At 40.8% G+C, this 21,068-nt stretch overlaps 1 protein-coding gene across 1 annotated transcript in view; it reads left to right on the top strand.

The window, feature by feature from the left end:
* Positions 1 to 21,068, top strand: part of TRHDE (thyrotropin releasing hormone degrading enzyme) — a 992,175-nt gene that overhangs the window by 752,577 nt on the left and 218,530 nt on the right. Inside the window, exons 8-9 of the mRNA XM_063927453.1 lie at positions 9,373 to 9,438; positions 9,808 to 9,995. Of these exons, the coding sequence (XP_063783523.1) occupies positions 9,373 to 9,438; positions 9,808 to 9,995 (254 nt within the window). The remainder of the gene's footprint in view (positions 1 to 9,372; positions 9,439 to 9,807; positions 9,996 to 21,068) is intronic.

Below are 21,068 nucleotides of genomic sequence, written 5' to 3'. Positions count from 1 at the left end.
CACCGTATTTGAAAAAAATACGTCTCTTGGTGTGAAAACAGAGAATTTCCTGTGGTGGAATTTCAACTGGGATGGTTTCTCCTTTTTCTTCAGTCAGGGGTGGATGTGGGCCTACGCTTGGGCTCCATAAAAGTCCATTTTCTTCCAGAAACAATTGGCTTCCTCCCAGAGGTTCAGACATTCTTGAAAGGTGTTCTGCACATCCAACCGCTCTTTGTGCCTCCCACGGCACCTTGGGCTCTCAACGTGGCATTGCAGTTTCTACAATCAGAATGGTTTGTGCCTTTACAGGGGGTTGACGTGAAGATTCTTACGTGGAAAACCATCACACTGTTGGCCTTAGTTTCAGCAAGGCATGTGTCGGAACGGGGGCCATTGTCTCACAAAAGCTCCTATTTGATTTTTCATGAAGATAGAACTCATCAGCAATTTCTTCCTAAGGTAGTGTCTGCGTTTCATATCAACCAACATATTGTGGTTCCGGTGATTACCGACACCTCTTCAAAGCCCTTGGATGTTGTGAGGGCTTTGATGATCTACGTGAAGTGGACAGCTAGTCACAGAAAATCAGACTCGCTGTTTGTTCTCTATTGGGTTTACTGCTTCAGAGAAGTCTATTGCTTGCTGGATCAGGCTTACTATCCAGCATGCTTATTCTATGGCATGTTTTCTGGATCCAAAATCTGTACAGGCCCACTCTACTAGGTCGGTGGGTTATTCCTGGGCAGCTGCCCGGGGTGTCTCAGCTTTACAGCTCTGCTGAGCAGCTACTTGGTCAGGTTCGAACACGTTTGCTAAGTTCTACAAGTTCGATACATTGGCCTCTGAGGACCTTCAGTTTGGTCAATCAGTTCTACTGGAACCTCAGCACTCTCCTACCTGGTTTGGGAGGTTTGGTACATCCTTATGGTACTAAATGGACCCCAGTATCCTCTAGGACTCAAGAGAAAATAGGATTTTAATTACCTACCGGTAAATCCTTTTCTCTTAGTCCGTGGAGGATACTAGGTGCCCACAGTGCTTTGTGTTTTCCTGCACTGTTACTTGTTAAGTACTGTTGTTGGTTTAGCTGTTGCTGTTCCTCATCAAGTTTGGTTAGCATGGCTTTCCTCTTGTTTTGTGTGTGCTGGTTCAAATCTCACCACTGTCCTTTAAATCCTTCTCTCAAGGTATGTCCGTCTCCTTGGGCACAGTTTCCTAGACTGAGTCTGGTAGGAGGGGCATAGAGGGAGGAGCCAGTGAACACTAACAAATGCTTAAAGTGCCCAAGGCTTCTAGTGGACCCGTCTATACCCCATGGTAGTAAATGGACCCCAGTATCCTCTACAGACTATGAGAAAAGGATTTACCAGTAGGTAATTAAACTCCTATTTTGTCCCATGTATCTGCTGAGGAAGTCATAGCCCTCATCTTTTCATCCTACAACCACCTCCCCACTTAACCCTATCCGCTTCTGCCTCCTCAACTACCTCTCTCCTTCTGCCTGTTCCCACCTTTCCCATCTTCTCAATCTCAGTCTCTTATCAGGCACTGTCCCCTCTGCCTTCAAGCATTCACTCATCTCCCCTATTCTTAAAAAACATACCCTTGATCCAAACATCCTCTCCAACTGACCCATCTCCCTCCTCCCTTTGGCCTTCAAACTCCTTGAGCATATTGTCTACAACTGCCTTACTACCTTTGTTTCCTCCCACTCACTTCTTGACCCATTCCAGTTTAGTTTCCATTCTCTCCACTCCATGAAACTGCCTTCACAAAATCTTTAATGACTTTGATGCTGCCAAATCTAAGAGCCTCTACTCTCTGCTTATTCTTATTGACTGCTCTGTTCATTTTTACACTGTGCACCACCCTTCTATAAATCCTTTACTCCCTTGGTCTGAGTGATACTGCCCTCTCCTGGCTGTCTTCCTAGCTCTCCTTTTATGATTCCATCTCCCCCCCCCACTTCCAGTAACTGTAGGTGTCTCCATGTTTCTGTTCTTGGGCATCTCCCTTTCTCTCTCTACATCCTATTTAGGTGAATTCATTAGCTCTTTTAACTTCCAATATCATCTCTACTCTGATGATACTCAAATCTACCTTTCCTCCCCTTACTTCTCCCCTGTTCTCCTTACTCATATCTCTAACTGTCTCTCTGATATCTCTTCTTGGATGCCCCAGTGCTTTCTTAAACTTAACATGTCTAGGACTGAGCTGATCATCTTCCCACCCTCTCATGCAACCTTACCTCCCACAATTTCATTATCTATTGATGGCACAACTATCTCCTCTAGCCCCCAAGTGCGCTGTCTTGGAGTAATTCTTGATTCCTCTCTATCTCCCTATCTTCCTACCTCCTCCCTATCCCACTATGTCTAAAACTGTGCTGATCATCTTCCCACCCTCCCACACAACCTCACCTCCCACAATTTCATTATCTATTGATGCCACTACTATCTCCTCTAGCCCCCAAGTGCAGTGTCTTGGAGTAATCCTTGACTTCTCCCTCTCATTCAAACCACCCATTTAGCACCTTTCTCAAAACTGCCATTATCATCTTAAAAATACACTTTCTCCCCCAGGATGCTACTAAGACCATTATCGACTCACTAGTCATTTCCAAACTGGACTACCGTAATCTCCTCATAACTGGCATTCCCGACAAATGCCTCTCCCCACTCCAATCTATCCTCAATGCTGCAGCCCAGCTCATCTTCCTCACCAAATGCACCACGTCCACCTCTCTTCTCATAAAAACCCTTCACTGGCTTTCCTTCCCTTTCCGAATCCAATTCAAATTCTCACACTCACAGCCAAAGCCCTCACCCACTCCTCTCCCATTTACATTTCTGACCTCATCTCCCTTTACACTCCCACCTGTCCTTTTTTCTACACTAATGCATGCTGCCTCTCCTGCCTAGTAATCTACTGATTACTTCCTCCCACTCCTACCTTCAAGATTTCTCAAGTGCTGCTCCCTTTCTCTGGAATGCTCTATTTCTCCCTCTCAGACTCTCCACCTCTCTACAAAACCCAGCCTAATATCTTTCTAATCATTTGTTCCATGCTCACTGTCTACCCCATCTGTGTCACCCATGTCTGTCTGTCCCTCCCCTTTAGAATGTAAGCTTTCGTAAGCAGGGACCTCAACCTTCATGTGCTTATCCTTCTCTTACTAAAACCATCTTCAACAGTACCAAATCCCATGGTTTTCTGCCACCCTGATACTGATGTCAGTGTCATCTTGTGCTATAGCTATGTTTATTTACCCTGTACTTGTCCTATATTGTCTTTAACTGTAAGTCACTATTTTCCTGTTTTCACCATTTCTTGTGGCACCATATGAATAAAAAATAATAATAATTATTATTATTATAATTATAATTATTTATTATTATTATTATTATTATTATTATAATAAAGATGATTGTCCTACCTGGGGTCAGCAGCTTAGGTATTCTTGCCTGGCCTTGGGGTATTGGTTGAGGATTTTGTGGCCTACTGTATGTGTGTATGATATTGGCAATTGGCCCTGCAACTATTTTGTCATCTGATGGGAAACATTGGCCCTGTTGTCGTCCTGATTCTTTCAGTCGCAATATATCTATCTTATAATTGAAAGTAATAAAAAGGCTGACCAGTTTTTCAATGCCACATCAGTTGTCCATGTTTTTATTTTAGATAAGTTTGTTAAGTTTAGCTGCATGTGTATTGATTTACTTGTCATTTGGCATTAGGCTGTTTATCTCATTTTTATGTAATTCTTAGAAAATTTTAGTTTCAAGAGGGATGTAGTCACATTGCTGGCAGTCGGGATGCTGGCGGTCAGGATACAGATGCCGGAATTCCAAACCACTGACAATGCCACGACACCCATAGAGTGGGAATAGAACCTGTGGCCAGCACAGTGAGTCACCGATCCTGTAGCATGGTGTGCGCAATGAGCCATGCTCGTATGCTAACCACCAGAATCCCAGCCGCCGGCATCCCATACCCAATACTTTCAAGATATAAGGTGCCATTTCCCCCTTTCCTAAAACAGACAATCACACAGGGTTCTACAGACACAAGGGCACACAAGATCAGAGACTCTGGGTTACATATAAAGAAGCACCTACACAGAGGATAACACACTTAGAGATACACATGCATAGGGAGGGGTACATATGGACACACACACATATATAGTTGGTAAAATTTAGACACATATGTAAGTAGGGTCACACATAGAGAAATAAGTGTACACATGGAGGGTCAAAGATAGAGATACACATATAAAGAGGGTGTGTTACATACAGCAGCACATGCAGAGGGGCATATATTGACACACATATACTGTACAGGGATGGTTACATATAGAGACACACATCCACAGGGAGAGACACACAGAAATATACAGTACATGTGCACAGGGAGGGTCAGACTGAGTTACACATATAAAGGGAGGGTTACATATAGAGACACAATGCACCATGCACAGGTCCCCTGCACCTCCATGGGCATCTTTATTTGCAGAAAATGCATCTCAGATGCAACAAGAAGCAACTAGGACACACCAGGAGACTTTGCGGATTAATTTTATATGTGACACTTGTATATTGTTTGCGACTGAGTCTGTATCTGAAGCACAACAGAACTGGCATATCAAAAAGCAGCTGCAACTGCAGTCTAGCAGTTCATATGCAGATTCAGATACTCAGTTGAACACAGGTATACAAATGTCACATATTAAACTTATCAGCACAATTTCCTGTTGTGTCCTAGTCACACTGTGTTGCATCTAAGACACAAAAAGATGCCCAAAGCAAGCAGAGTCTCACTGGAGTGGGTATGTCAAGAGTGGCTGTTTGGCATGACTGAAGTAAAGATTTATGAGGACACATCTGTACATTGTTGGTCACACACAGCCAGATAGGCTGGGGCACACAACAATGTATTTCCATGCAGTCACCACTGCCCTAGAAACACTAGTAGCTTCCTTCTCCTTGGAAGGACCTGCTGCTCTGATATATGCCCGACAGTTACCCCTTCCCTTATGTGGTTATTACAAAATATGGATATGCATGCCCCCTAAAACTGTGCTAGGGAAAGTATTTTTTTTTTTTACATATCTTGATATCTAGGTGTTACTATTAATTAAAATCTACTATAATGTATTTGCCTATTCTTCCCTCTGAAAATTAAGATGTCAATAATGAATTAATGGCCGAACACAAGTTCTACTAATACTATGAGGTACAGTTACATTCAGCTTATTTGCTGAGTATATTGTGTTGCTTCTGAAAATGACTTTCTTATTTTGTAATAAACATTTTGAACTTTTACTACCATATTTTTATATGGTAGTATGTATATTCAATAACTTTGAGGTTCTACCTTCTTATGGCTAGTTAACTGAATTACATGAAATCTCTGTTTTACCTGCTAAATAGAACTAAATTGGTTTAGAGGATTGTGTGATAACATGATTGGATTCTATTTAGCACTTTGGTAGTCCACATGTAACACCTCTCAGATCTATAATATATGTCGTTTTCTGTAATGGTCAGTTAGTTTGCCCTTTGCAGAGGTACAAAATGACTGCTGTGGAGACTGAATTTCTTTGTGAGTGGTTAAGTCTCTGGAGACACCAGCTCCTGTAAATGAACCGTAGGATGATAACTGAAAAGTATAGAACTTATTCTAATTGCAGCAGGACAAATCAATACTTTGTGTTATTTCACTTGTGCTTAATTTTTAAGATACAAACTATAATAATACAGATATTTTTGTTATACAAGCTGTTATTTATGTACTTGTAGCTTAGGCTTTATGTAATTTAAAATGTATATTTATTTTTCTCTTTCTGTACTTTGTTTACCAGTGAAAAAGCAGCTATTGTAGATTGCAACTTATTATACATTAAAGACAGTGTCTTGCTTATTAAACAAACAAAACAATTTTGTGATTTATAGTTGCAATATATGGTGGCACATGGACATTTTTAATTGGGCATGTGATGGTATGCATGTAGAAGTATAGCAAATACCAACTCATGCCTTTAATAAGGGACACATTATTTACACCATTAATGTAGCTGGCTGATTTGGACAAAGGTGAACTGGTGTGTTCTAGATTTGATATACCTAGCCATTGTTAACAGTTATTTACTGTACATAACACATATATGTTATGAGACAGTATATAATAATTGACATCATAGAGTTACTGTTTTAGTCAAAAACCAATTAACCTAACAGTATTATTTATTTATTTATTATCAATTATTTATATAGAGCACACATACCCTGCAGCACTTTCCAGAGAACCCCAAGCAAACACAATGAGAGCATGCAAACCCCACACAGACAGGCCATGATGGGGAATTGTACTCATGATTTCAGTGCTGTGGGGCAACAAAGAATGCATTCTCTTTAACAGGAATGGCCAAGAACTAAATAGAACTCCAAAGGTGTATGTGCCTTCTCTACCTGCAGCTTGGACTGCTCCATTACAGGCAAGCATTCTTCCCTGACTCATTTTGGCTGAAGATATATATGCTTCCATTACCGCTGAAGCTGTCTACCAGGTCACATGCACACCTGGTAGTGATCTTTGATCTGCCACTAAGCTGTCTGCTTCCGGCCACCTCTGCATTGGTACCTGCCTGACAACAGCCCAATCTTCTTGCAACACCTTCTATTTGAAGGTTTACCTCTCCCTCTCTGTGGAACAAGTCATCAGTTTTAGAGTCTGAGCTCCAGTTTGCACCTAATAAGAGAGTCATTTATGTAAAAAAATAAATACACGAAAGTGGTTTATTTCCCGTAATGTGGTTCAAATTTTGTTTTGTTTCTTAATTACATGTTACAGCTTAGAGCAGTGGTTCTCAAACTCGGTCCTCAGGACCCCACACAGTGCATGTTTTGCAGATAACCCAGCAGGCGCACAGGTGTATTATTTACTCACTGACACATTTTAAAAGGTCCACAGGTGGAGCAAATTATTTCACTTGTGATTCTATGAGGAGAACTGCAAAACATGCACTGTGTGGGGTCCTGAGGACCGAGTTTGAGAACCTGTGGCTTAGAGTATTAGTACAAAACATGTTAGTAAACATCTAGCATTATTTTAAGTAGTGAGTAGCAGAGCCCAAAGGTTTGGCCACCCCTGCTCTATATTTTGGGGAACATGTACAGTATTTCATGCTTAGTAGAAATGTAGCCAAATGTGGTACTTCAGACATGTTCTGCTGGGACTTTATATTTCAAAGCAGCTGGGAAGCCACTAATTGCCTAAGTCTTTTCAGAAGCTGTTTAATTAATTCTTGTTTAATTAGAGACCTTAAGTGTGCCCACTCATAGATAATTTTACAGTGGTTTAACACACAAGCTTTTAACAAAACAAAGTCATTTAATGACAGTTCTAATGTCCATAGAATGCATACAAAGAATCAGAGAATATATACATCACTAATCCAGGTGATAATCAGTGATCTATAAATATGCATTACTATCATTATGTGCACACCAACTGTAGTTTAGTACACTTTTAGAGACTGCTGAGCTCTGCATAACAACAATCAATAAATGAGGTAAAGGATATTATTTTATTATTACCATCAGTCATCTAAGTTGGTGTCATACAGTACCGTTTGTAAATAAATATGCAGAATCTGAATGGCTGCTTATTAGAGAGCACTATGGAAAACAATATGTAAATTATTTGTTGTCATTCTGAATTTTAACATAAAATGAACTACTTGCACAGTGCAGTTCATTTCCAACACTGACACATTTTATATCCCCTCGTCCATAGGCGTTTCTGTTATGGGTGCAGTGTGTGCAGTGCACAAGAGCCTCTAGGTCCGGGGAGCCTACACTGCACACACTGAACCCATATATTATACTTACCCCTCTGGAGTCCCTTGGCGGCATCCCTGCAGTGCCGGCACAAATCACCTGGAAGATAGCTGCAGCGGCCATTTCCAAGTGATTTGCGCAAGCGCACTGGAGATATCCCTGAGAACAAGGCATGGGCGCAGCTTTATGCCAGAGTCTACAAACTGCCAAAAATAGGGGGCCTCAGCAGAAGCTGCACGCGGGTCCCCTCCTCTCTTAAAATGCCCCTGTCCTCGTCCCTGTGAGTTTGCCACAGATACTGTGTATTTCATATGTGGAGGGTGAATAAGGCATTGACCTCTGACTAGAAGGTATTCTAGCTTTTTCACCTGTGTCAATTGGTTCTTGTGTCTGTGCTATCATTTAGTAAGCCACTGATCTGTGGATCTCTTGCGGGTGGGTGTACATATTTATCATAAAAGTCATTAGGAAATAGAAGAAGGGAATGAAGGGAGACAAGATGAAAATGATCCAGGGATTAAGAGGCAGGTCCAGACTGTTAGTAAATTATAGAGAACAGAGGACAACTTCTTAACTCTGAGCAGAATGATATTTCAGTGAGGAGAATGGCATAAAACATATACAATCGATTAATTATGTCCCAATTTACAGGAATTGGATGAAAAGTAGAACAGGGTCAAGTTATTGTTTGTGATTTTAAAGAATCTTTTGCCACGGGGACCTGGTTTATGATTCCCTGTTTTATCATGGTACCAGGGATTACATTTCTAGTACCCTGGCACCTCCTGAGCAGTGTTAAAAGGGGAAAATTAATTTTATGGTTCACAGAATGCAATATTTGCAAGGGGTTTATTTTCTTATTTCATTTGTCAGTGTTCAATGTCAATGATGTAAACATTCTGTTTTCTATCTCTCTGGTAACAAAACTTTTGAAATCTGCTTGAATCAGTGATGCTATTAAATATATTCTTATTCATATACTTTTATTACACTAACTCTTTTGAGCCTTACAGACAAAATTCATGCTTTATAGTAATCCTCAAATCAGAAGGCCAGGAACTAAATGATCATTGCAACTAAAATACAACTGACCTTATTTTAATAGGCTACAAATAACATTTACAAATGCTTTCCAAAAAAAAATCAGTACTGGAGATATTGATTGTAATATATGTTTCTCTCTGCACTACAATCTTCCTTTTAAGTCTAATATAGTTGATCACTGTGATAAAAAATAGCATACATTGAGAAACATTACAAGGCTATATGTAATGGAAGTCTTTTGTATATGTTTGTAAATAGACAACATGCCTTTTCATAATAGACTGATATATTTTTGATGTAGCCATCAATTTTGGACAGTTGTACTATAATAGTACTAAACCAACTAAAATAAAACGACAATAAAATAATTCATGTCAAACAAGCTAATCATGTAGTGATGACCTTTTGGTGATGAATATTGGCCACTGCTCGATAACATGCTCCTAGTAATATACATTATGCTATTTGCCACTCCATTGTTTTCAACACACATTTTTATTCCTAGGATTACTTAACAACCCATAAGTATGGTAACGCAGCAAGGAAAGACCTGTGGAACACACTTTCGAAGGTAAAATATATTTTGTAGCAATGTTCTGTTTTAGATATCTCATAAACATCTTTCAATATGGCATAGTGTGAAAGATTCATCTAAAGAGCTGAACACAAAATTGCACATAAAATGGCTGGCCACAATCCTTAACCATTAGTTCACTTTCATTATAGTATATGCTGTATAGCTCAATCATCCATATACATTCATTGCATGATTATTTGTTTTGTTCAAAGAAAAATGGAGAATTACCAGCCCTACTGTATATAGTGCATGCTAAAATCTGACAGTGGGTGACAGTTTGCTTCATATTCATAAGAGCAAAAGGCAATGTAAAAGCAAACTGTGTTTGATTTCAGGGACAAACTAATATGACTTATTTTAAAGGTATTGAAAAATGAAGGCAAATCTGTTAATATCCAAGAAGTGATGGATCAGTGGACACTTAAAATGGGATATCCTGTCATAACAATAAAAAGAAATGATACTGTGGATGATGGCATAACAATTACTCAGAAGCACTTCTTATACAATATAGATGCAAATATCCAAGACCTCGAGCATATGAACAATAGGTACAGTAAAGTAGCATTAAAATCCATTACTAAAGGTTTATGAGATGTTTACTTATAATTTGTGAGTTGACTGAATGTTTCTTTACTTGATATATTGTTTATTTAAAAGTAATGTATTTATATTGTATGCCATGCATTTATATTTTATTTTAAGCCATACAAAGAGATTTTTAATATATATATATATATATATATATATATATACATATATACATACACACACTGCTCAAAAAAATAAAGGGAACACTTAAACAACACAATGTAACTCCAAGTCAATCACACTTCTGTGAAATCAAACTGTCCACTTCGGAAGCAACACTGATTGCCAATCAATTTCCATTGCTGTTGTGCAAATGGAATAGACAACAGGTGGGAATTATAGGCAAATAGCAAGACACCCCCAATAAAGTAGTTGTTCTGCAGGTGGTGACCACAGACCACTTCTCAGCTCCTATGCTTTCTGGCTGATGTTTTGGTCACTTTTGAAAGCTGGCGGTGCTTTCACTCTAGTGGTAGCATGAGATGGAGTCTACAACCCACACAAGTGTATCAGGTAGTGCAGCTCATCCAGGATGGCACATCAATGTGAGCTGTGGCAAGAAGGTTTGCTGTGTCTGTCAGCGTAGTGTCCAGAGCATGGAGTCACTACCAGGTGACAGGCCAGTACATCAGGAGACGTGGAGGAGGCCGTAGGAGGGCAACAACCCAGCAGCAGGACCGCTACCTCTGCCTTTGTGCAAGGAGGAACAGGAGGAGCACTGCCAGAGCCCTGCAAAATGACCTCCAGCAAGCCACAAATGTGCATGTGTCTATTCAAACGATCAGAAACAGACTCCATGAGGGTGGTATGAGGGCCCGACGCCCACAGGTGGGGGTTGTGCTTACAGCCCAACACCGTGCAGGACGTTTGACATTTGCCAGAGAACACCAAGATTGGCAATTTCGACACTGGTGCCCTGTGCTCTTCACAGATGAAAGCAGGTTCTCACTGAGCACATGTGACAGACATCACAGAGTCTGGAGATGCCAAGAAGAACGTTCTGCTGCCTGCAACAGCCTCCAGCATGACCGGTTTGGCAGTGGGTCAGTAATGGTGTGGGGTGGCATTTCTTTGGGGGGCCACACAGCCCTCCATGTGTTCGCCAGAGGTAGCCTGACTGCCATTAGGTACCGAGATGAGATCCTCAGACCCCTTGTGAGACCATATGCTGGTGCGGTTGGCCCTGGGTTCCTCCTAATGCAAGACAATGCTAGACCTCATGTGGCTGGAGTGTGTCAGCAGTTCCTGCAAGATGAAGGCATTGATGCCATGGACTGGCCCACCCATTCCCCAGACCTGAATCCAATTGAGCACATCTGGGACATCATGTCTCGCTCCATCCACCAACGCCACGTTGCACCACAGACTGTCCAGGAGTTGGCGGATGCTTTAGTCCAGGTCTGCGAGGAGATCCATCAGGACACCATCCGCCACCTCATTAGGAGCATGCCCAGGTGTTGTAGAGAGGTCATACAGGCAAGTGGAGGCCACACACACTACTGAGCCTCATTTTGACTTGTTTTAAGGACATTACATCAAAGTTGGATCAGCCTGTAGTGTGTTTTTCCACTTTAATTTTGAGTGTGACTCCAAATCCAGACCTCCATGGGTTAATAAATTTGATTTCCATTGATAATTTTTGTGTGATTTTGTTGTCAGCACATTCAACTATATAAAGAACAAAGTATTTAATAAGAATATTTCATTCATTCAGGTATAGGATGTGTTATTTTAGTGCTCCCTTTATTTTTTTGAGCAGTGTATATGTATATATATATATATATATATATATATATACTGAAGAGTAATGTACAGGTGCGCTATACGGTAATCCAGAGATAAGAGATCAGAGCTTCTACTCTGTTTTAGTTTTCAAGTCACCAAGATCTGAAATTGCAGACTGCAGCTCCTTCTGTTAATAGTATCCTGGAATCCCACGGGTTGGAAGAATCTAAAAAATTAATCAAAAGGAGCGCCTCATAGTGCAATATGCTTTTATTCTTAAAAATGAGTTTCACACTTCAAATTACATTTTTAACAGGTTGTGCTTATACCTCTTAATTCCTCTGAGTGGGCTTAAAACACCACTTGGCTCAATATAGTAATCACCGGCATTGGTTCCACTATCCGTCCGCTCCAGCATCAGGACCCTGTACCATGCACCGTGAAGGACTCTCAGCACGCCGGGACACTGCAGCTCACAGCATGGATGGGGCCAATCCAGGAGGTTGCAGTCACGCCACCAGACCACCCCCTCCCTCTCTTTCTCTCTCTCTCTCTCTCTCTATATATATATATATATATATATATATATATTTCTTTATTGCCTTGTATTAGGTTTTGAATGTATTAGTTTTTATGACCTAAAGCAAGCCATGGCAGCCAGCCATTTATGCTTATTACTTGTGATGAAAGAAAAACATATTGCATCTCCACAAAACATTTTTGTACTCAAGGCAGCTGCTGTTCTACCTATGAATTACCATAGTCCTGCTACATGCAGGTATGGGGAACATTAGTCAAACTTCGCTTTTAAAAATAATGGGCACCCATTAAGAGGAGGGTTCCTTCTTTTAAATGATGGAGAATCTTAGTGCTTAATGGGGGTCATTCCGAGTTGATCACTCGCTGCCGTTTTTAGCAGAATTGCGATCATGCTAAAAACCAGCAATTCTGCGCATGCGTATGGGCTGCAGGGTGCACGCGCTAAGTACTTTCACACAAAACTATGCAATTTTACACAGGGCTGTGCAACGCTTTTCAGTCGCTCTGCTGATCGGTGAGTTATTGACAAGAAGTGGGTGTTTCTGGGTGGTAACTGAGCGTTTTCCGGGAGTGTGCTAAAAAAACGCAGGCTTGCCAGATGAAAACACAGGAGTGGTTGGGGAAACGGGGGAGTGGTTGGCCAAACGCAGGGCGTGTTTGTGACATCAAACCAGGAACCAAACAGACTGCAGTGATCGCAATCTAGGAGTATGTCTGGAGCTACTCAGAAACTGCAGGGAAATATTTAATAGCAGAATTGCTAACCTTTCGTTAGCAATTCTGCTAAGCTAAGAAACACTCCCAGAGGGCGGCGGCCTAGCGTTTGCAATGCTGCTAAAAGCAGCTAGCGAACGATCAACTCGGAATGACCCCCATTGTCTGGTATAACACTGCTTTGTAGAAAACATACATTTTCCATAAATGGGGTAGGGCACCAAATATGTCTTATCCTTTCCAAATGGACAAAAACACATGTGTTAGTGGTGTCATTGAAAATTGGGGAGTCTTTTCTTTCAAACAATATGCCCAATTATAGTCTTGTGAGCTCCTGTTACACCCGCTAATATTACTCTGGATTATGGAAAAATATATTTCTCGCATAGATGGATGGAGGGTTCTATATTATGCCCTATCACCCTCATACAGTATTTGCACAAACACAACACGGGACATCTTTTTTTAAAAATAAAAAAGGGGATTCCCTATGTCAAAGAATATGCCCTCTTAGTAGATAGTGTCTGGTGATCACTAGACAACGACTAAAATAGAACACAAAAATGTACTTTTCCACAGATGAGGGCGAACTAAGGCATACGTATACTTCACTCATCTTGCATCAAATAAGGAAAGGGTTCCCCTCATTTAATTCAATAGTATTTCTAGCTTAAAAAATGGTAGGATTTACCAGGTTAATATATTATTATTAGTTATAGCAAATAGAAATGTTGGGAATTAGCAATTAAATAAAATCCATTATTATTTTTAAGTGTGGATTTTTTTAAAACCTTACACCTAAATTTCAACTTTCTGCAATTTTTTAACTTATGACAAACCAAGAACCACAATGTATTCCTTTGTGGTTTTTATGGGGAAAAAATCTGTTTGCTCTTGGTTCACTTTGAAAAAAATTTTTATTAAAAAATTTTTTTTGACCATTTTGTTTAAAATTTATCTGACATGTTATAAATAAAAAGACTAATGGTATTTACTGAAAATCCAGTGTTTTTAAGAAAAAGGTTCTGTAAAGTTTAAATACTGCATAATAAAGACCACTACACAGCGGTAAGAAACCCGTTATCAGTGAAAGGTTTAAAGAGAGTTAATAAAAATAGTTGTGTGACTTTATGCACATTGAAATCATTATTACTGCACAGGGAAATCATAAACCAGATTTGTATTTGTGATGAATCAAAAATCAAATAACAGCAAATATAAGATGGTCCAGTCTCGCAAATATAAGATGGTCCAGTCTCACACACAAGTTACTGACACAGTATATAAATTTTTATAGTATATATATATATATATATATATATATATATTTAAATTTGAGATTTTTATATTTGCAACTAAACCATTAAACTGATCATTCTATTCATCAGAATAACCAGTTTTGAAACACACAGGCTCTAATTATTCTAAATGCACCAGACAATTTTACATATTTTGAAAATTGTTTCATAAACTACAGTATCTACTGCAGCTTTGATATATGATCAGATCCATTCATTTTGGGTGTACTGTAAATATTGTATTGTACTGTATATACATAGTATATATACTGTACATATATTTAAGTGAAAAATTAAAATGCTCCACAATTTTGTAGCTCAAGTATAGGGTATTGAAAATATCATTCTGTCACATATTTTGGCAGTTATGTTATAATTTACAGGACATTAATCAGTAAAATTAGCATGACAGTACTTGCATATTTATCATAGCCATCATTAATTGACACTTATGTTACTTACGAAAAGTGACAAATTACACCAACTGGAAAACTTCCAACTCTTAGTAGGAACACTCGGTGGTGACAGTTTTAGAGCAGCTTAAAGGTCAAGAACTTCAGGCAAAAGTTACTACGGTACATCTAAGTTCAACTATTTAGCAAGTCTATTACAATTTATATTAATTGATAAGTGACTGAAATCTCTGTCAGTTTACAATGTTGATTAATATACTGTCATAGTTTTAAAATATGGTATTTTAGCACACATTTGAAAGGTTCATCTAGAGTTCTCACATCAGAATTTAAGATGAAATATTTTCCCTAAGTACAACAGAAACAGAGATACTGTAGTACATTAGTGTCCCTCTTAATTTGCAATACATTATCACAATCATGCAAGAAATTTCAGCACACAGCTCATATGTTTATGTTGTTTTTGTATACTGTAGTTTAATGTAAGGTATTATGCTTGTACTATTTCCTCTTACAATTTATGCTTCAGTTTATAATGTTGTTACAGTCTCAAAAGGGGTAAATGGTTATAAGCACAGATACTGTAGTGCCATGATTAAACTAGCTCATAACTGTTTAAATTTCTAAATCATTTTTTTAGTCATACTATAGATATAGCATAGAAATGAAGGTGTTTTCTAATGACACTAAACATATTAAAATCTGATTCTTTGCTTAAATCTGATTTATCAATCATTGACTTTTAAATTGACTTTTAAAAAGTCAATATCAGTGATACTGAGTTTATAGGTGTACCTACTGTAACTGATAAATAATTGGAAGGAATGTTAGTTCATATTGATTTGGGGTGTGTGGTCTTGTGAGCTCCCCATTTTCATCAATCTGGAGGGGGTTCTCAGCACTGCTGGAGATGATAGCTCCTCCTCAGTGACTGGGTACTGCACTGTGACGTTATCATGCAGCATCCACTCCAAGCTTAGTGTCACCCCCTGTATCCCTCATATAGATACCACTGAGACTTCATACAGTAAGTGTGGCAGTTTACAATGAAAATACAACTAAAGTTTATCAGAAACATGTCTCAGTCATATTCACAGCTCCTGTTGTGAAACCGGTTTAATTGCAGTATGCCAATGGCAATCTAGGAGGTTTGTGTAAAGAAAACAACAAATGATTTGTCATGTATCTAATTCCAGTACCGGTTGCTGCAACTGAGGATAGTCCAAATGGTTTGGCAGGTTGAATAGTCTGCTTATTAATTAGAAATAAGAAATTGATATAGCATAATTACCTATTGCAGAAAATTACATATGAAAATTAATATGCAAAGAAAAATCATCCCTGAATATATACTGTATGTGTATATATATATATATATATATATATAACAGTGTCCTTGGTCTGGCACTCCTCCCCCCACAGGGTATTGGCTCCGGTGCCCTCCTTAAGCAAGCAAGCTCAATGTATAGAAGATGGAAGGCGGCACTCAGGAGACTTACTTGAAAAAGTAGAAAACGTGCTTTTAATGGGTGACGTTTCGGGAGACGCACTCCCTTCTTCAAGACACAGCAATACAAGTGAACAAAGTGTAACACACAACTTAAATACCTTACCAGTTCCCGGCTCCGTTCCCTCCGTCACGGCCAGCGGCGTCCCGAGCTCCGGAGCCCGCACTTCCGGTTTCGGCTGTCTCCACCCTTTCCGGCTGACGTGACTCCGTTGCCGGGCGACGCGGCCGCTGGGAGTGGACACCCAAGCAGGGGTTCTGTGTTGTCATGGCAACTCGTTGTCATGACATCAGAATGCTACAAAAACATGTGTGAAAAATAAGATATGCAATCGGACCACATACGTGGAGCTAAACAATATACAAGTGTTTAAAACCGTGCTAGTGACTGCCACAGTATATTGAACCATGGATATTATAAAAAACTTGTTATAAAAAACAACAATATGAGAAAAACAAATCACATGTGTGAAACGCAGTGAATGATCTGCAGCAATTCCTGTCAGACCATAAATACTGACTATCTCATAGTGAAAAAACATAAACAAGAAAAATTTTTTTAAAAAGCACTAGCAGCTAAATCTAATCTGATAATAATGATCTTCTCTAATGATCCATCAATGGTTGACCTGTCTGCACTATGGCCTCAGGAACCAACCTGCCTATAGAAGGGGACTGTACAGATAGGGGTCCCTGTCTAGATGTTTTCACAGACCTGTTCATGTTAATTCTGGTGGTCTGCTCTAACTACCCATCAACTATATATAGGGTAATCTCATCCCTAAAACTGTAGGGGTACGTCCTAAATAAACCTATTTTAACCCTGAAACACCAATGATCCTCACAAAAAGCAATTGAGGCTCAGGTATTCGTTCAGACCACGAGGGTGGATCGTGTCTAGTTTGTGAATCCACCTTGCCTCCAATTGCAACAACTTTTTTGCTCGGTTCCCACCTCGAATGGAGTCTGGGACCTGGTCCACTATTTTGTAGCGGACAGAGGCCAGACTATGGCGCATCTGTGCAAAGTGGCGGGCCACTGGCTGTTCACTACTCCCTGATGCCAGGGCCGCCCTGATCGCTGACCTGTGTTGGGCCATCCTCTCTTTGAAAAGACACTGGGTTTTACCCACATAATAAAGACTGCAGGGACAGATTAACACATAAACTACATATGTCGAGCTGCATGTCACTGTTTTGGGTATCTTCAATTTCTTCCCTGTATGTGGGTGTGGAATCGAGTCCCCAGTTATCATGTAGCTGCATGTAGTGCAGCCCAGACATTTGTAGCATCCTGCCTTACGTGTTAAAAAATGACTGCTGGGTCGTGTTCTTGTGAACCCCGTTACATCATTCTTTACAACTAGGTCTTTGATGTTGGAACTGCGAGTGTAGCAAGGCATTAGTTGGCTGTTCTTTAGACTTGCTAAATTAGGATCTGACGCGATCATCGGCCATAATTGCTTAATTTTCTTGTTAGTCCTTCTGCTAGAGGTGTTATATTGATTTACCCAAGCCATTTTGGGGGCAGAAGGGACAGGGGTTTTGACCTGTAGCAATTCTTGTCTATTTAGAGACACAGCCCTGGCACGAGCATTCTTCAGAAGCTTGAAAGGATAGCCTCTCTGTGTGAATTTGTTCGTCATAATATCCAGCTGTCTCTCCCGTTCCCCCGGGTCGCTGGTAATTCTGCACACCCTGAGGAATTGGGAATACGGTAAACCCTGTATTAGAGCTGGGGGATGAAAGCTGTCGAACCTGAGAAGTGTATTGCGGTCCGTGGGCTTGGAGTATAGAGTGGTGTGTAACTCACCATCTCGTATCTGGATTTTAGTATCCAAGAAACAGATCTCCGACCTGTGTGTGGACACGGTGAACTTGATCGGACTGGAGGAGTTATTGTGTTCCTCTATAAGAGTAACCAAGGTTCTTTCATCTCCCGTCCAAAACAACAACAGGTCATCTATATACCGAGTATATAGAAAAATGGCCTTAGCTGTCACATTGTCCTCAAAAAAGGTTTGTCTCTCAACCTCCCACATATAGGAATTGGCTAGCGATGGGGCCACCGCCGACCCCATCGCACAGCCAGTCTTTTGTAGAAAAAACCTGCCATTAAATAAAAAGTAGTTATGGCTAAGGGTGTAATCTAGTAGTCTGACGAACAAATCCACATCAGGGCCCGTATATTTGGGGTTATTGGTAATCAGATGCCTTACAGCTGATACCCCAGCCTGGTGGGGAATACAGGTGTATAAGCTGGCTACATCTAGTGTAGCCAGTACCATGTCGGCTGGGATGGACCCTAATTGTGCAAGCTGTCTGAGTAATGCACTGGTGTCTTTCAGGTGTGTGGGTGTGGCCTGGATACAGGGTTGCAGGAAAAAATCTAGATATCTAGCGATTGGCTCACACAGTGAGCCCCTCGCTGAGATAATGGGGCGTCCCGGTGGATGCTGTGCATCCTTGTGTAGCTTGGGGACATTCTTGTCTCTACCGCATCTTGAGGAAGGGGTTAAAATCCCCGAAACGTCGATGCCATGATGTATTGCATTTAATACAGCTATTTTTTTCAAAACGACCCTGAGTGCCGCAGTTCTTCTTCTTCTATTTTGATGTGCATACTTTCTGAGGGCACCGGGGCACTATACAACTTTTTATACCAAGGGAGTGCCGGGCTGTTGTTACTAATATATATATATATATATATATATATATTAGAGATGAGTGGGGTCGGATCTGAGCCTGGCTCAGGTTTTCCTGCCTGACTCAAAAACCAGAACATGCAAGACATTATCATCCCGCTGTCGGATTCTCGCGGGGTTTGGATACCATATAGGGAGCCGCGTGTTGCCGCCATTTTCACTCCAGTCCTGGAGATTATAGGAAGAGGATGTGTCTCTGTCCTCAGTGTCTGTGTGGGCAAGAATTTGAAATGGTAATTATAGTGCTGTCTTGTTCTGCTCAGTCCAGTGTAGTGTCTTAGCTGCATCAGTCAGTCCAGTGACCAGTCACAGTGGTGGTGTCCTCTGCTGCCATATGTCCAGTGCTGCTGTATAAGTCCCTTACGGTGTTGATTTGTTGTCCTGCATCAGACCAGTGGTGGTGTCTTTGGCAGCCATACAGTATTGTCCAGGGCTGCTGTATAATAAGACCCTTAAGTGTTGTCCTGCATCTGAACACTGGTAGTGTCCTGTGCATCAGTCAGCCCAGTGACAAGTCAGAGTGGTGGTGTCCTCTGCTGCCATATGTCCAGTGATGCTTTATAATAAGTCCCTTAGAGTGTCACTGTGTTGTCCTGCATCAGACCAGTGGTAGAGTCCTGTGCATCAATCAGTCCAGCGACCAGTCACAGTGGTGGTGTCCTCTGCTGCCATATGTCCAGTGGTACTGTATAATAAGTTCCTTACATTGTTGTTGTGTTGTCCTTCATCAGACCAGTGGTAGTGTCCTGTGCTGTATATTATCTACTCCAAATGCAGGGGTTATTAACGTCTAATCCAAATGTAATTTTTACAGGGTTTGCCCTGTGTGGTGTAGAGGTACACTCTCCTGTGCCGCATATTGTGTTATATAACTTCCGAACAATAATGGAGAACAAAAATTTGGAGGAAAAAATATGGAAAGATCAAGAACCACTTCCTCCTAGTGCTGAAGCTGCTGCCACTAGTCATGACATAGATGATGAAATGCCATCAATGTCGTCAGCCAAGGCCGATGCCCAATGTCTTAGTAGAGGGCATGTCAAATCCAAAAAGCAAAAGTTCAGTAAAATGACACAAAAAATAAATTTAAATGGTCTGAGGAGAAATGTAAACTTGCCAATATGCCATTTATGACATGGAGTGGCAAGGAACGGCTAAGGCTCTGGCCTATGTTCATTACTAGTGGTTCAGCTTCACATGACAATGGAAACCCTCATACTCCCGCCAGAAAAATTAAAAGAATTAAGCTGGCAAAAGCACAGCAAAGAACTGTGCGTTCTAAGATGGTATCACAAATCCCCAAGGAGAGTCCAAGTGTGTCGGCGGTTGTGATGCTAACCTTCCCAACACTGGATGGGAAGAGGTGGCTCCTTCCACCATTTGCATGCCCTCTGCAAGTGCTGGAAGGAACACCCACAGTCCAGTTTCTGATATTCAAATTGAAGAGGTCACTGTTGAAGTACACCAGGATGAGGGTATGGGTGTTGCTGGGCTGAGGAGGAAGTTGATGAGGAGGATTCTGATGGTGATGTGATTTGTTTGAATCAGGCACTGGGGAGACACCTGTTGTCCATGGGATGAATAAGCCCATTGTGATGCCTGGACAAAAAAACACACCTCTTCAGTGTGGAATTATTTATCCACAAATCCGGACAACAGGTGTCAAACCATGTGTTGCCTCTATCAATCTGTAATAAGTAGGGGTAAGGACGTTAACCAACTAGGGACATCCTCCCTTATATGTCACCTGCTGCGTATTCATCAGAAGTCAGTGTTAAGTTGTGAAACTTTGGGTAAGAGCATAAGCAGTCCACTGACACCTAAATTCCTTCTTTCTCTTGTACCCAAGCTCCTGCAAGCCACACCATCAACTCCCTCCTCAGGAATGTCAGTAGTACTGCAGGCCATGTCACTGTTAAAACTGAGGAGTCCTCTCCTAACCGAGATTTCTCCGGAGGATCCTTGAGTGGTACGCCTACTGCTACTGTTACTGCCGCTGCTGTTGTGGCTGGTGGAAGTCGATCGTCATCCCAGAGGGGAAGTTGGAAGACCACTTGTACTACTTCAACTAAGCAATTGACTGTCCAACAGTCCTTTGTGAGGAAGATGAAATATGACAGCATTCATCCTGT

Source organism: Pseudophryne corroboree, chromosome 6, assembly GCF_028390025.1.
Source record: "Pseudophryne corroboree isolate aPseCor3 chromosome 6, aPseCor3.hap2, whole genome shotgun sequence".
NCBI lineage: Eukaryota > Metazoa > Chordata > Amphibia > Anura > Myobatrachidae > Pseudophryne > Pseudophryne corroboree.
The sequence above is the reverse complement of the archived record's forward strand: the minus strand, read 5'-3'. Positions and strand labels throughout refer to the sequence as shown.